Raw genomic sequence first — 16,778 nt, forward strand, 5'->3', positions numbered from 1 at the left:
TTCTCTTGCCTTCAATCTTTCCCAGAACTGGAGTCTTTTCCAATGAGTTCTGTCTTCTCATTATATGGCCAAAGTATTTAAGCTCTAGCTTCAGTACCAGTCCTTTCAATTAATCGTCAGAGTTAATTTCTTTAAGTATTGATTGATTTGATTCCTTGCTGTCCAAGGAATTCCTGAGTCTTCTAGAGCACCACAACTTGAAAGTGTCAGTTCTGCAGAGCTCAGCTGTCCTTATAGTCCAACTCTCACTGCTGTACATTACTAGTGGAAAAACCATAGCTTTGACTAGACAGACCTTTGTTGGTAAAGTGATATATCTGCTTCTTAATATGCTTTCCAGATTTGCCATAGCTTTCCTTCCAAGGAGCAAGCATCTTTTAATTTCACAGCTACAATCACCATCTGCAATAATCTTTGAGCCCAAGATATAAAATATGACACTGCTTCCATTTCTTCTCCCTCTATTTGCCAGGAAGTAATGAGACCAGAGGCCATGGCTGTAGTTTTTTTTAGTGTTAAAGTTCAAGCCAGCTTCTTCTTTCTCCTCTTTCACCCTTATTAAGAGGCTTTTTAATTCCTCTTTACATTCTACCATCAGAGGGGTATCACCTGCATATCTGAAATGGTTGATGTTTCTCCTGGCAACCTTAATTCCAGCTTTTGATTCATCCAGCCTGGCATTTCACACGATGTACTCTGCATATAAGTTAAATAAATAACATGACAACCTTGTTGTACTCGTTTTCCAATCCTGAACCAATCAGTTGTTCTATGTTCAGTACTAACTGTTGTTTCTTGACCTCAGGAGAGAAGTAAGATGTTCTGGTACTCTCATCTCTTTGAGGACTTGCCACAATTTGTTGAGATCCCCACAGTCGGAGGCTTTAGTGTAGTCAATGAAGAAAAAGTAGATGTTTTTCTGGAACTCCCTTGCTTAATCCAGCAAAAGTTGGCAATTTGGTCTCTAGTTTCACTGCTTCTTCAAAAGCCACCCTGCACTTGCAGAATCCTAAGTATAACTTTACTGGCGTGTGAAATGAATGCATTTCTTCAATAGTTTGGACATTCTTTGGCATTGCCCTTTTTAGGATTGGGACATAAACTGTCCTTTTCCAATTCAAGTCCAATCTCCTACTTCACAGATGAGGAAACTAAGGCACAGAGAGATTAAATGACTTGCTCGGTATCACACCTACTAAATGTCTCATGTGGAATTTGAATCCAAGTGTTTCTGGCTCTGAGTTCAGGGTTCTATCCTCTGCATCATGCTGTATCAAGGACCTTAAAATATATCAGGGGAAACAATATGCATAACAAAAAAAATGCAAAGTAACTTTTTGGGGAAGAGTAGCAGTTGGGATGGAGGAGAAAATTAGGAAAGGCTCAAATAAAAGGAGACTCCTGAACTTCAGTTTTGAAGGAAACAAGGAATTCAAAGATTCCCAAGCTGTTCTTCTGGGCCCTGGAATCAGTAACCTCCTAAAGGGACGACAGTGAACTAATATTTGGAGTTATTTACTCTCTTCTCACAGGCAGACTGAAGAATATACTAGAACAAATAGGCATAATAAAATCCTGTGGAAACAGAGAACAGTTACAGTATCAAAAGCAGGAAATATAAGAGGAGGAGTGGCAAATAGCAGTCCCTGAAACTTATACATAAAAATGCCTCCAAGAGCCCAATCCCACCTACATGCTGCCCATGGGGATGGTGAGGCTGCTGGCTCTGGGAGAAACAGGTATCACTGTCTTTCTTTTCTTGGCTGCCCCTTGTGCACGGGGCTCATACTCCAGGGAGAGCAAAAAATTAAAAAAAATATTTAAATGGTCCCTTCCCAAGGAGAACCATCACTCACCGTCCACAGGATGTCCTGGTACCTAATCAAGAGCCGGACGATGTGTGCAGTGGTAGCAGCTGCCTGCATCTCTTCTTGGTTGGAGCGTTTGCCTTTGTAGATGAAGAGATTTGGTGCGACAATCATGGAAACGTTCCACAAACTCATTTTGTTTTTCCCTTCATTAGCAACCACTTTCTTGAGGAATATCAGAAAGGCCTAATAGGGAACATTATTCCTGTTGTGTTATTATAACATGACACGACATAATATAACAAAATATATATGGTATATGACACGATATAATATAACAAAATTTGTGATATGACTCAGGGTGGTCCAAAGTGAGGCCCACAGGCCGCATGCAGCCCGCAGTGTGATTTTAAGGGACCCGCCTGTGTTTATTGCAGGTGTGGAAATTGACGTAAAAGCTTTAGCTAATGCATTTCTGCCAATTTCTGTGCTTGTGGCAGACACAAGAGGGCCGCATGGGGGCGCACGGCCTGTGTTTTGGACAGCCCTGATATAACCTAACATGATAGAATATATCAAAATATATGGTGATGTATAACATGCTATAACAACTATATATTATATAAAATGATATGACATGATATAAAAATACAATACACAATGCAATTATTATGTTATATCATATCCTAATATTTATATATAAAATGTTATAATAATTTGACATATAACATTTAATATAATGGGTTGCCAAAATAGACCAGTAACATTATGAAGGCTATTTATTTCCATTCTCCAACCCCACCCCTGTTATCCCCCAGCACCTCCAGGCATTGTCAGTAGAGCTAAGCTGTGCAATATTTCATATTGTTTCACTATTTGTTTAAAGGTGTTAACAGAAATAATGTTGGTAGTTTTTCTATAGATTGCTGCATAATGGTGGCTCCATTTTAACTGAGTTTATGATAATGGAGACCCTGTGATCTTTCATCCAAGCATTTTGAAGATCTGAAAGTGTGAATTTATTCAGTCCCTGAAAATATCACACATATTAGGATTAAAAAAAAATTTTTAAGGATGTCTAAATACTGATACTCAAGCAGACACCAGTCAGTGGTCAATCAATAAACACTGATTAAACACCTACCATGTGTCAGGCACTGGGAATTTAAAGAAAGGAAAAAGACAGTCCCTGACCTCACAACATTTAAAGAAGTATGTACAAACAAGCTATCTTAAAGATAGATAGGAAAAATCAACAGAGGGAAGGCACCAAAATTAAGAAGGATTGGGAAAGGCTTCCTGTAAGAAGGTCTATTTGTTTGATTTTCTTCTCAAGGGTGGGGGAATACATTGAGTGAAAAGTCATCCTAACAGGGAGCTCCAGATGCCTACTGCTGTTTCATTACTTCACACTTGAAAATTATGTACCCAGGGTAGTGTCTCCTTCAGCTAAACTAAGGAGGGACAACCTGTTCAGATAACACAAAAGCCCGAGCCTTCATCTAAACTTTAAACGAGACTGAACGAATTTAAGATTTTACTTTTTGGATAAAATTTCCTCTCTTGTTTTTCAGCTCTTCCTTCTTTAAGCCTTGCAAAGAGAAAAACTGGAGAGATTGTCGAAAGGCAATCCTCGCCAAACTTCTGGTGGGAAAAAGAAAGTTTTGAAAAGGTTCACAGGGCCATGCAATTCAGTTGAGCCTTCCAAAGCTCATGGATTCCTCAAAGTAGAGATGAAATCCCATAAGGATAGGAAATTTTGGCACTCTTGGTTTTGTTTTCTAGCTACAAGGGATATTGTGGGAAAATGGAGGCTCTTGTAGGGTCAACTAGTACTTTTCCATCTCAATATTAGTCGCAATTGAAATGGGGGAAAAAGTATAATCAAACATTTCAGGAGACTGAGTATGACTAAGTTCTTATGAGGTTCTAGGTAGAAGGAACGTCATTATTTAGTTTAAATAAATTTAGTAAATTTTTGATTCTCAGTTGTATATAACTAAGTCGTAGTGGGAATCCATTTGCATGAGATTTGTATTTTGTTGTCGTTCAACTGTTTGAATTGCGTCCAACTCTTCATGAACCTATTTGGGGTTTTCTTGATAAAGGTACTGGAGTGCAGCTACTGGAGAAGATTCCTTCTCCAGCTCATTTTACAGATGAGGAAACTGAGGCAAACAGGGTTAAGTGACTAGCCCAAGGTCACATAGCTAATACGTTGCTGAGGCCAGATTTGAACCCATAAAGATGTGTCTTAGTGATTCCAGGCCTGGCATTCTAACCACTGTTGCATGTAGCTGCCCCAGCCTCAGACCGAGGGTTGGAGTAGATTTTTTCCTTCCCAAGGAGTCATTAATATTTTCACGTCAGTTCTGAAACTCCAAAGTATTTAAGTGACTTATGGATTCCTTCAGCAATTAAGACATCAAAATAAATGACATGGTTTTCATTTACTTTTAGGGATTGAAAGGGACTTGAAGGAAAGGAAGGTGTTTGATAAAAGCCTATGGACAATGATTCTATCACAGAATCCTGGAGCTTTAAGGGGCCTCAACTGTCCATCTGTCCCTAAACAGAAATTCTGTAACATTTCTCTAAACATTCAGACTTTGTTTGAGGACCTCCAGCAAAAGGGAACCCACCACCTCCTAAGACAATCTTTTCCACTTTTTGACAGCTGTAATTATTGAGAATTATGGTCATTATCATCACATATCAACTAATGGGAAATTCAAACCAAATATTTTATTAATGACTTGATACACACAGATGACTTCAAGCTGTATGATTCCACTGAAGAGAGAAGGATTTTATTCAATTCCCCCATTGGAGAAATTCCCTTTACCAATGTAAGTAAGCACCTTCTCTGTAACTGATACTTTTAGAGACCTGCCTAGCACACTAAGAGGTCAAATAACCTTCCCCCGGGGTCAAACAGCCAGTAGGTCTCAAATTCAGATCTTCTTGCCTTAAAGGTTGGCTCTCTATCCACGATGCTATTTGAAAATCCATAAAATATATCCTTTGTCTCATGGAATCTTTTCCCACAGAATGATATAAAAATGTCATTTAGAACCAATAAATATAAAAGTGCAATAAGTAAAAAAAATGCCAAGGCATTATAGTAGCAACAGTAGCAGAGCAAGGTAGCACAGTGGATAAAGTGCCAGGCCTAGAGTAAAAAGACCTGAGTTCAAATCAGGCTTCGGACACTTATTAGCTGTGTGACCCTGGGCAAGTCACTTAACCCTGCTGACCTCTGTTTCCTCATCTATAAACTGAGCAAGAGAAGGACAAGACAAACCACTCCAGTATCTTTGCCAAGAAAACCCCAAAAAGGGGTCACAAAGAATAGTACACAACTAAAGACTAAACAAAAGTAGTAGTAGCCGTAGTAGTAGTAGTCATTGTCAAAATCAACACCAAAACCACAGCCTAGAGAAGTAGTAGTGGCTGAACAGAGGTTCACTTTCTAAATAAATTCACCTCTGAATGAAGTCTATGAAACTTCTAAGATCCAAATAATGTGGAATCTAACGGCCCTCCATGGGCTATAGATAGCTACATAAATTCATCTAGAAATGCTGACAAAGAAGAGTCATGAGGAATTTTTTTACCGAAATTGATAGGTTTATGATAATAATACAAGATTAGGTCATTGTCACAAGAAATTACAGAATGGATATCCTCAAGGAGCCTAGTTTTATTAATTAATTCAGGTTTGGTTTTTTTTTGCAAGAATATGGTAAAATCTTTGCAGTACCGTAGTATCTACCGAATTACTAGAAATAGATGATTGAGTAGCCGGTGGTTTCTAAATGTTCTAGTACATTTTAAGTTTATCACGGCTTAAAACTCTGCTAAGACTTTTGGGGACCCCTGTACATTTCAAAGCTCTCAGAGCAGCAGCCTGGGGTAACTCATAGTTGATGTTAGGTTTTGTGACTTCAACTGGAAGAAATTCAAACTAACAGAGAGCACTGATGACTGGCAGCATGAGCGATATGACCTACCTTGGCAGTGTCTCTATTGGCATCAGGCAGAAGCATGATCAAAAGGTGCAAAGCCTGTAATTGCAACTTGATCTTGGAGATTCCTATAAATACAACAGAAGCATCATCACACCCTGTGAACTCCTTAGATGCATCCTGAAAACACGTCTTGCTTGTATCTCGTGTTGCCAAACGGCTACTGGCAACTTTTAAAGTGTCTTCAGCACAGCGATGCCAGGTTTGCCCAAAGTGGACAGGGCTTCTGGCTGTTCATATGCCATAACATATCACTTTTATGACATATGATGGACAGGTTGGCAAATGAAAAATCCCTCTAATTTTGAAGAGATTTATTGTGTGCTTTGAACTGAGGCATCTGAGTGACATAGTGGATAAAGTGTTGAGCTTGGAGCCAGAATGAGCTGAGTTCAAATCCTGTCTTGGCTGTTTACTAACTACATGACCATGGGTGAGTCTATCCACGATGCTATTTGAAAATTCAGAAAATGTATCCTTTGTCTCATGGAATCTTTTCCCACAGAATGATATAAAAAGCCTCAGTTTACTCATGTGTAAAATGAAGAGGTTGTACTTACTGGTCTCTAATTTTTCTTCTAGCTCTAAATGACCAAAACTTTTTCAAAGTGCTTCATCCTATATTATGCAACTTTGATACTGTAAACAGATTTACAAGGAATATAATAAGCTGTGCTTTCATGTCTTGGATGACCCTAACTCCAATACTTAACTTGCAGATTTACAGAAATAAAAGGGATAATCTTTGGGTGGGGACTCAATAGCACTGTCTTTCTAATAGAAGCACAAGACCAACTCAGATTCTATCATGTTTATGTCTGAGATTTGGCATCTGCCTCAGTTGGACAGAAGCCTGTCTGTTTCTCTGGAATCCTATCTATTCTGCTCCAAGGCTGAAGATCTTCTGGGTTATGGCCAAAATTCAGAGCACACCAGAAAAACCAGACTTTCTTGTACCACCCTTGTGTTCTCCTTAGAGATGAGAACTAGAGCATATCATGGCCAAGGAATCCATGAATCAATGGAGAACTCTGAAGGAAAAGGAAATCTAAATTTGTTTCTAGGTAATGGGTATAATGCTTACATGACCAATACGTTTCAGTGAAATGCAAACACTTTTTCTCTTGACAAGGTGTTAGATTATATGATGTGATGCCACCTCTTGAAGGAGCTCAAACTGACCCTTTCACGTATGTATGGAGAGTGGAGGGGGCAAGGGAATAGTGTAAACAAAGGAACGGTGTGGCCTTAAATAAGAATTTGGCAGTTGGAGGGAGGGGGGAGGTGTTATCATTTAGAGCTGGGACATCATGTCTGAAGAAAATCTGTATGGGAATTTTTATAGATAAGCTGGGAGTTTGTAAATCGAAACTGATCAGAGGCAGACGAAACAGTGTGTCATACTATAAAGGATTTGACTACGCTTTATTCAGGCAGGAATCTTTAAGAGGAAACGTCTGTAATAGGCTCTCTGAAGTAACAAATAAGATTTTTATCTTAATTCCTAAGGCATAGGCTGAGAGCTGTCTCTGTATAACCTTGAACAAAGTGAATTTGAAAAGTCTTCTAGAGGAAAACAGTTGCAGATCTAAATTGGAAACCTCAGTTTCTTTATCTGCAAAAATGTGGCAAATTAGATGAAATGATCATTAAGCTCTGTTTCTTGATAATAGTAGCTAAAATTTACAAAATGTCACAAAACCCCTGTTAGGTAAAGAGTACAAGCCATTTCACTGATTGCCAAGGTGAAATGCTTTGCCCATGGTCACACAGTTAGTAAATGTCAGAAGTGAGATTCAAACTTCTAAGACAGCCCATTGACTAGAATGCCATGATGCCTCTTAATATGCTAAGTCAGAGGTGTCATACTCAAATAGAAAGAGATCCCTGAAGCTGCATACTGACCTAGAAAACCACAAATGAACATTATCTACATTGTACCGTATTTTTATTACTATTAGACATACCTCACTTGTATTTTAATCTGGTTCAGAACACACTTGGGAGTTTTAGGGGCCGTGAGTCTGACATCTCTGTCCTAAGTCACCTCTGCCTTTATCTCAATCAATAACATCTAAATGACAAAATAGCCTTTAAGGTTTAAAGAATAAATTGGGAAATGATTAGCTTTCGTTTTACAGATGAAGCCCAGGCATATGACTGTTTTTGTAGTTAATAGAATCCCTGACTGCACTGGTTGCAAAGTAGCCGCAATTTTTCTATTTCTGATCAGTCATTTATTTCCTGGGAAAGATATTAGACTTCGCTAAATGTGTCTAAAGCTATGATTGATGGGCTATTAGTCCTTTAATTTTATGAGACTTTTTGGGAGCAAACTTTGGATGAAGAAAAGTAATTATAGTAATGGATAAGACCCTTCTCTTCCAACCCCCTCTGGGATCCTTGGAAACCCTGGCTTTAAGGGTGTAACAGAACCCAATGGAACAGTGTGACTCTATCCTTTGGGAAAACTTATTTCCTTTGGGGTTTACACTATGGGGCCCGAAAGGCCATTCTTCACCCTGGGTGGCAAGCCAGCTCTTTGATGTCAGTGAGCTTGCCCGAAAGCAAATCAGTCATCTGGAATATGGCATTTTTCAGTTTCAAGGTGACACAAAGAAATGTGGAAGCTTTTACAAGTCACATAGCTATTTCTTTCTAAGATATTTTTCCAGGCTCATTTCATTCAATGATTTGTAGGGACAGCAATCAGGCAGTGAACTGTGGGGCTAAGAAAACAAATTTATTTTTATGCTTTGCTTTAAAGGTGCGTCTCTGAACAGGCATGGCCTCAGAGGCTGAAGCTGACCTTGAGTTATGGTATAACACCTGGAGGATTGAACAGTAACCGTTTGTCAGCTGAATCTTTGAGCTGGGCTCCGAGGGAGGTTCACAAGCCTGCAGCGTCTTTTCTAGGACAGCAAACGTGATAGAAAAGCCTTATACTTTATGATTTTAAAATAAAAGGAGCTGGATCTCCTTTCTACACTAGTTAGTTCTACTCAAAGAAAGTATCCATCTTAGCATACAGACAGGGTCTGCACCTGCAATTTCAATGGTATAAGGAATTCCCACATGAGGAATGTCCCTCTACCAATGCAGGTAGGCATTCTGGCTGCTTGGGGTTTTAGAGCAGAGCTTTGTAACCTACCATCTGTGGAGAGATTTCAGGGAGTTTGCAAACTTGAATGGGAAACAATTTTTTATCTCTATTTCATTATAATTGGTTTCTATTGTAATACTATGCATTTTATTTTGTGCATTTTAAAGATATGATTCTGAGAGGGGTCCATGGCCAAATCAGATCACCAAAGAAGATAAGAACTTTGGACCAGGAGTTGGGAAAACCTGAGTTCAAATCCAGCCTTAGACACTTCCTAGTTGTGTAACCATCAGCAAATCACTTAATCTCAATCTGGCTCACTTTCCTCAACTGTAAAACGGGCATAATTAACAGCATCTACCTCCCGGGGTTGTTGTGAGGATAAAAACGAGACAATAATTGTAAAGCACTTAGCAAACCTTAATAACAACTAGGTTTATTAAGCACTTTATCAGTGAGTTGTCTAGAACAGCTGTCCAAAATGCAGCCCTCCCACAAGCATAGAAATTTACATAAATGCTTTAGTAAACGTACCACAGAGCTCTCGCTAAAATGGCAAATCACAATATATTGTCTATTGTTTCAATAAAAACCTAAGGTTGGACAGCCCTGACCTAGAACATTGAGAACTCTCTGCCTAGGGTTACACAGCCCATAATATGACAAAAGCAAGACTTGAACTCAGGTCTTCCTGGTTCTGAGGCCAGCTCACTACCCACTATTCCATATTGCCACTCGCTGGCTCTTACATAGAACAAATGATATTGGACTTTGATAAACGCAACCCAAACTTAAATTTCTCTTCCTAGAACAGGAAAGTTAACAATTCTTTTCTTTCCTGCCACTGGTAGTTGAAAACTGAGATGATCTGGAAATATACTAATTTTAGGACAATGCTTTTTCTTATCAATTTAAGAGCTCACTAATTACCGTCTTTTATAATAATTTTAATGATTTTGCGGCTCCTGAACAACCAGTGCCTTTACGGAGCATAGTCTGTAAATGAATATGCCTTTTGATGATTAAAATCCAATTGGAATTCTTGCAAAGGATTAATGAAGGAGTGATTAAAGTTTCAGATAGAAAGTTTAAAAAAAATCCTCCCTGCTCTCATACTGACCAATTTTGTGACCTTGGTCAAAGCACTTAACATATAGTATTTCGGTTCTCTGTACTGTAAATTAGGCTTTGCAACAAATTTTAGAGCCGGAAGAAACCTCAGACATCTAGCCCAATCTTTCATTTTATGGATAGGAAAACTGAGGCATGGGGTAAGTCCAATTTTCCTTCTCAACCCGCTATGTGTATAAGGCTTCTGGATAAAGACCCCACTGAAGGAGAGGGAAAGTTGGGGAATTTCTGGTCATGGACCTTCCTGTATTAAGGGTAGGTAGGCAGCATGGTGCAGAAAGCACTGGACCTGGAGTCAGCAAATCCTGATTTCAAATCGACCCTCAGATACATACTAGCCATACGACCCTGGGCAAGTCACTTGACTTCGGTTTGCCTCAGCCCCACAATCCATAAAATGGAGAGAATGGTAGCACCTATTTCTAAGGGTTATTATGAAGACAAAAATGAGATAATTCTTGCAAACCTTAAAGCACTAACCACATGCTAGCTATTATTATCAACTAGACTTGAGGAGCCATATAAAATCCCAGGTGCCCCAACTGTCTCCTGGATTATCGGCCTGTACTTGCCAAGACCGCTGGAGGAAGACTGTATTTTTAGCTAACTCAAGGGATTTTTGTTGAGCGAATTAAGTGTCAAGAAGAGTCTCTGTTCATTCCTTTCCTCGTAACAGCTATTATCACCACCTCTTGACCCAGATTACCAGGAAAATACAATATAATGGCAGCAGGGAAGAAGTAAAATACCCATTCTTAGACAGAGACCTTGATTTCTGGGCTGTAGTGCTCAGTAGCAAATAAAGGGCAAATCTGGGTAAGACCTAAGCTGCATGCTAGAGTTTCATAGAAATCAATCAGTCAGGTTCAACAGTTTCTGGAGGTAAAACATTCAGGGCAAACAAGACAACTTTGGGGAAAAAAAAAATTTCATTTCAATTCTGAATCTAGAGTCTGACCTGAGTTTGAATCCTGCCTCAGATGCTCACTAGCTGTGTGACTCTGGACAAGTCACTCAATCTCTGTCTGACTCAGTTTCCTTATCTGTAAAAACCACAGAGTTGTTGTAAGGAACAAATTAGATAAGATGGTTTGTGAAGCACTTTGCAAACCTTAAAATGCTATATAAATGCTAGCCGTTATTACTATTACAACAAATGTCCCCAAGTAACTAGAAATTTTTTTTAAAGGGTGGGGTGGGGATGTTTTCTCACAAATGTGTTTTTCACGGGTGGTGTCTAATCAGTTACCTTTCTCTTGCTTTACGCCTCACACTGGGACATGCGGTTTATTTATGCTGAGATGCTGTTTTCACTTACGTTCCACTAAGGCGATGAAGGCAGGCAGATACTCCACAGTGAAGAGAGGGCTGGGGAGGTCTCTGATAAACATCTTTAGCAGTCCCGCCGCGTCGTTGTTGCGAACTTGGTCCCAATCAAATGTATCTTCATAAAATTTGCTTTCGAGTTCTTGGCGGAGGTTCTGCAACCAAAAGAAACAGTCAGATGTTCAACGACAGCCCCTTGACATTCTCCCTTCCCCCTCCCTCTGCAATACCATTAACAAAGGTCACTTTTTTGGATAGAGCCCTGGGCCTGGCTGGAGTCAGGAAGATGTGAGTTCAAATTGGATCTTAGACACTTCGCTGTGTGAACCTGGGCAAGTCAACTTCTGTCTGCCTCAGTTTCCTCAGCTGCAAAGTATGGATCATAATAGCACCTATCTCCCAGATTAGTTGTGAGGATCACGTGGGATAATATTTATAAAGTGTTTAGCAAAGTGCCTGGCACGTGTTGTTATTGTTCAGTCGTTTCAGCCTCTCCATGACCTTATTTTGAGTGTCCTGGCAAAGATATAGGAGTGATTTGCCATTTCCTTCTCCAGCTCATTTTACAGAGGAGGAAACTGAAGCAAACAGGGTAAAGTGACTGGCCCAGGGTCACACAGCTAGTAAGTGTGTGAAGCCAAATTTGAACTCAGGAAAATGAACTTCTCTGATTCTAAGCCCAATGCTCTATCTACTGCACCACCTAGCTTCCCTGACACATAGTAGGTCTTTTAAAAATGCTTATCCCCTTCCCTTCTCAATGTCTATCTACATAGATTCTGAACTGCCATTTTCAACAGAAATCAGAATCAGGTCCCACACGGCTCCCCTAGGGAAAAGAGCTTTGAAAATCCTGATTGCCCATGATCAGACCCCTACTCCTTTAAAAAAGCAATAGTCAGATTATTTTATTGAAACAATTTGGCAACTTCTAGTTCCCTTCTGTCCTTGAGCCCTAACTCTGACACCAACACACCAGTATTCAGACTTTAGCTTAGATTCTTGACTCAGGATTTCTTGATTCTGGCTTTGCTTCCTCTCCCCCCTCCCCAGTCCCCGCCCCCGCGCCACCCCCCCCAAAGCACACTGAGTCCTAGGCTTAGACTTTCTGCCTTACGCTTCTGAACATTCCCAATTAACCTGAACCGTCTCTTTCTCATCCACTTTTCTCCTCCCTAGTTGTGTTCCTTCCCAGCACAACCCTCCACCCCAGCCCCGCTTCGGTATCATCTACAATTCATTTACCTGACTGTGTCCTTCTGGATTTCAACCCTGTATTTAATTGTCCAGCTCAAACAGATCATCGCTATCCCTAAATACAGGCATGGCTTTTCTACATAGGAACTACGCTGTCCCTGGCCCTAGCATCCTCCACTCCAACAGCTGGCTCGTGTGTTCCTCTAGTTTGTCAGAACCCATTCTATACTCTCAGATGCTCCCCAGTGGCTGGTCACCTGCAATATGAGCCCCTCTATACTACAGATTTGTGTACTGGTATTTGTTTGAGAATGACAGCACTTGAATAATAATTTCTAAATGAATGTCTTTTATGGGTGTTCTAATAGTTTCTTGGAGGAAAAAAAAACAATCTTGAAAGCATGACTAATTCTATATAAATACATACTTTTTTTTCATTCTGACCATAATTTCATTTCTGTGGTCTTGGCAAAATACCTTCTCTTCCCACAAAGCAAATGCTCTGGGCTTTGACAAAGCTTCCCTTTCCCTTTCCCCCCTTCCTTTTCTAGCCTCAAGCAAGAAAGCATGTCTCTCAGATGGTTCGCATACAGAATGGGAACATGCCCAATAAAGATGATATTACTTCTTTCTGCACACGTAGAATAATGACATATTCCAGGAGTGGTGCTGGCAGCTTTTTCAGCCAAGACACACAGGCCTCTTCCACATGTGCTTTTTTTTTTTCTTAGTGTCTGAGCTTTCATAACTTAAAAAGCCTCTCCTGGCTTTTTAAATCTTGAAAATGGTTTTCAAAGGTTATTTGGCCTCTAAGAAGTCTAATAAAACTGGCCGGTTTATATTCAGGATACCCACTTTTCCTTGTCACCTTTTTTCCAACGCTTTTCCTCCTTGAAGCCCACCTCATGTCTTACTGCTTGTATTATCATGAGATTAAGAGAATACAAGGCTTTGCCTGAAACAAATATAAGGAAAGTCCCTCCACAGATACCGATTGCCATGAGAAGGTGACTAGAATAGAGAGGCTAAGAATAACTGGCTTATGGGCAATTTCAACCAGATTTCATTTGGAAGAGGATTTAATTTTAGGCCACATCTGATCTACTTTCAAATAATCAATCAAAAATATTTATTAAGCACCTACTATGTGCCAGGCACTGTGCCAAGCAGTGACCAATTTGCTCTACAGCTCCGTTTTTTGCCACTACATCCTAATTTAAATCAGCAGAAATATGAAATATTTGAAATACAGAAGAAAAATGGCTTGCTATTTGACTCCTTAGGATGGTGAAGATTTGATTTATGCTCCTGAGAAACTTTCAACCGAACAGGGATAAGACACATCACTATGTATTCGAACAATGATCAATATATTTTATAAAGCAGATATCCTTGTGAGGGTGGGAGGGCAGGAAAGAGCCAAAGCGTGTGATTTCATAATTTAGGGAACTTCCTAAGTAGAAACTCATTCTACCAATGCAGGACAAATAAATCATCCATAATGACCCAACATAATTAATGTGAAAAATGCTATCTACCTCCAGAGAAAATCTGATGAACTCCGTTTTGTTTTTTTTGTTTTTTTTTGGAGGGGAGAAGGGAAGGCAATTGGGGTTAAGTGACTTGCCCAAGGTCACACAGCTAGTAAGTGTGTCAAGGGCCTGAGGCTAGATTTGAACTCAGGTCCTCCTGACTCCAGGGCCAGTGTTCTACTCACTGAGCCACCTAGCTGCCCCAATCTGACGAACTCTGAATGCAGACTGAAGCAAACTTTTTCCCACTTTCTTTATGCTTCTTGCTTTGATTGTCCTGGGGATTTTTTGCAACATTGCTAATATGAAATATGTTTTGCACGACTTCACACGTATAATTAATATCATATTGCTTGCATTCTCGGTGGAATAAGGGAGAGAATGCATAACTCATTTTTAAAAAATGAATGTTAAAAATAAATTTTTAAAAATCATCTATAACTTATATTCTTGGTTGCTTGGGGCATTGAGACTTGTCTATGGACATGGAGCTGGTGTGGTCTCAGGCGGGAGCTGAGTCTAGGTCTTTCTCACTCCATTCCATCACATAGCCACTGAAAAGAATAGCAGAGAAAAGAGTTGCATTAAAAAGAGCTCCATTCCTGCCATCTATTATCTGGCAAGTCTGTCCTAAGGCAACAGAGTAAAGGAGAAATGTGGAGCAGTAGCAGCATCTCCTGATTTGGAATCAGAAGGCCTGGGTTCAAAGTCCAACAATGTGACCACAGGTAAACGTGACCTCTAATTTGTTTCCTAATCTGTAAAATGGGGCAATAACGGGGTGAGCGTTTTTTTTTTTTAAATAGCACATAAACTGTGGATGTCTGGAGAATTCAAACAGCAGAAGTACCAGGGATCCCATGGGGCTGTTCTTTTTTTTATTGACAGAAAGAAAACTAACCCCTCTTTGTTTCTGCCGTAGCAGAATGTTGGCCCAGCTTAAAAGTCTGGAGGCAGCTGAACCAGGTGCAAAAACTGTATTTTGCCAAACAGAAGGGAAAAAAAGAGCAGAGGGGAATTGTGAAGGACATCATGTTATCTGTTCAAGGTTAATGAGAATAGGACACCAAGAAATTCATGACCTTAAGTTACCCCTAAGGGGGAAAAATGTTGCTGTCATTTGTGAGAAAGGTTGTTTGTTGTTTTCTTTTTTAATAAATATTGCAAGAGCCTGCATCTTTAGATTCAATAACAAGGAAAACAATATAGCAGCTAAAATGATTAGAAAACAGTCCATCCTGAGAAATACTGAAACCCAGAATGAAGAAAATCTCGCAGATCATACATTCGACCCTCTTCCATAAAATATATTTCCCCAGTGCTTGGTTCAAGTGTCCTTCCTTTATTAAGAAGAAAGTCACTGAAAAAGAAAAAAGCTTTCAACTGCTTCCAACTAGCGCAGGCCTCACAAATCAAGATTGGCTTGGCATCTGCGCGTCCTGTCTGGCTGAAAACAGTGATTTCCTCTCTGCACCAACTTTCCAGTAATTTTTAAAGAAGCTTTTAATATATAAAAAACTGGGCAGGAATTTTACAGTGGTACATTTGAGAAACCATGTTTTTGGTGTCATTATACTGGCTGAATTTGAACCTACCAAAAAAAATGGAGCCTTAAATTCTTATGTATTTTATTTAAAAATACGTTGCTTATGTTCTCCACTCGTGACTAGAAGAAGACTGCCTAAGAAATGCAGTTACACATAATTTAATAAAAAGTTTGGCTAAGGAAAAGCAATCCAGAGTTATTCAATATTTAAGATATAAGGTTACAATTCCTTTCTAATAACATTTTTTCCCCTTCTGTTCCTCTACATTGTTCTCTCAAACATCTTCTCATTTGCTTTCTTGGAGCCCAAATGATTAGAATACCTGGATTACAGTCTCCTTTTGAACAAGATGGGTGAAATAAAGAACTTTAATGTTATTAAATCCATCAACAGAGAGGGTTGCTTTTAAAACACGGTCACTTTCATGTTGACCACAGCTCAGGAATATACTCATGTAAAAGTAGCCACAAAGAATCTGGCCCTGGAGAGTCATTAACCCCACTTAAAAGTAAGATTTGTAAGCATTTTCAGACAAAAGCTTAGGAGTGAGTTGTGATTGTCCATGAAATGTTTATAATGTGCCATAACGCACATATACAAAATGTCTTGTATTATGTCTTCTGCACTTGGTTATAAAAAGGAAAGAGACTTTTAATCGCATCCACATGTTGTGGTTTTTTTTAAACACACACACACACACACACACACACACACACACACACACACACACCCACCCTGAACCAGTTTGGAATGTCTGCAAATCCAAATGTCACAATAATATATGAAGGCTTGGAAAGATAGGATCTGGTCCTGCTTAGGAAACTTGTTTCCTTGACTTCTGATTGGTTGCCTGATTAGACAGACTTAAACAAACCAAGATTGAACTCGAAAGCATTATCTTTCATCTGAAAATTTAGAACGTGCCTATTACAGACTGACTCCCTCCCTCTCTCTCTTTCTTCTTCCCTTTCCAGTGCTCTCCTTCAGGCTTTTATATAAGAACATATGGGGCCAAGATTCATGATTCACGCATATGCTTTACAGAAACGACAGACCTAGACTTTCAGACTTGACTTAAGGGCACAAGCTAGTCCATTTTCCTTTCT

At 39.5% G+C, this 16,778-nt stretch overlaps 1 protein-coding gene across 1 annotated transcript in view; it reads right to left on the bottom strand.

The window, feature by feature from the left end:
• ARHGAP28 (Rho GTPase activating protein 28) overlaps positions 1 to 16,778 on the bottom strand; it is a 64,105-nt gene that overhangs the window by 14,586 nt on the left and 32,741 nt on the right. Inside the window, exons 7-9 of the mRNA XM_036767847.1 lie at positions 11,389 to 11,551; positions 5,822 to 5,904; positions 1,857 to 2,054 (exon numbers count right to left, since the gene is read on the bottom strand). Coding sequence (XP_036623742.1) covers positions 1,857 to 2,054; positions 5,822 to 5,904; positions 11,389 to 11,551 — 444 coding nt within the window. The remainder of the gene's footprint in view (positions 1 to 1,856; positions 2,055 to 5,821; positions 5,905 to 11,388; positions 11,552 to 16,778) is intronic.

The sequence above is a fragment of the Trichosurus vulpecula genome, chromosome 1 (assembly GCF_011100635.1).
Source record: "Trichosurus vulpecula isolate mTriVul1 chromosome 1, mTriVul1.pri, whole genome shotgun sequence".
Classification (NCBI taxonomy): domain Eukaryota; kingdom Metazoa; phylum Chordata; class Mammalia; order Diprotodontia; family Phalangeridae; genus Trichosurus; species Trichosurus vulpecula.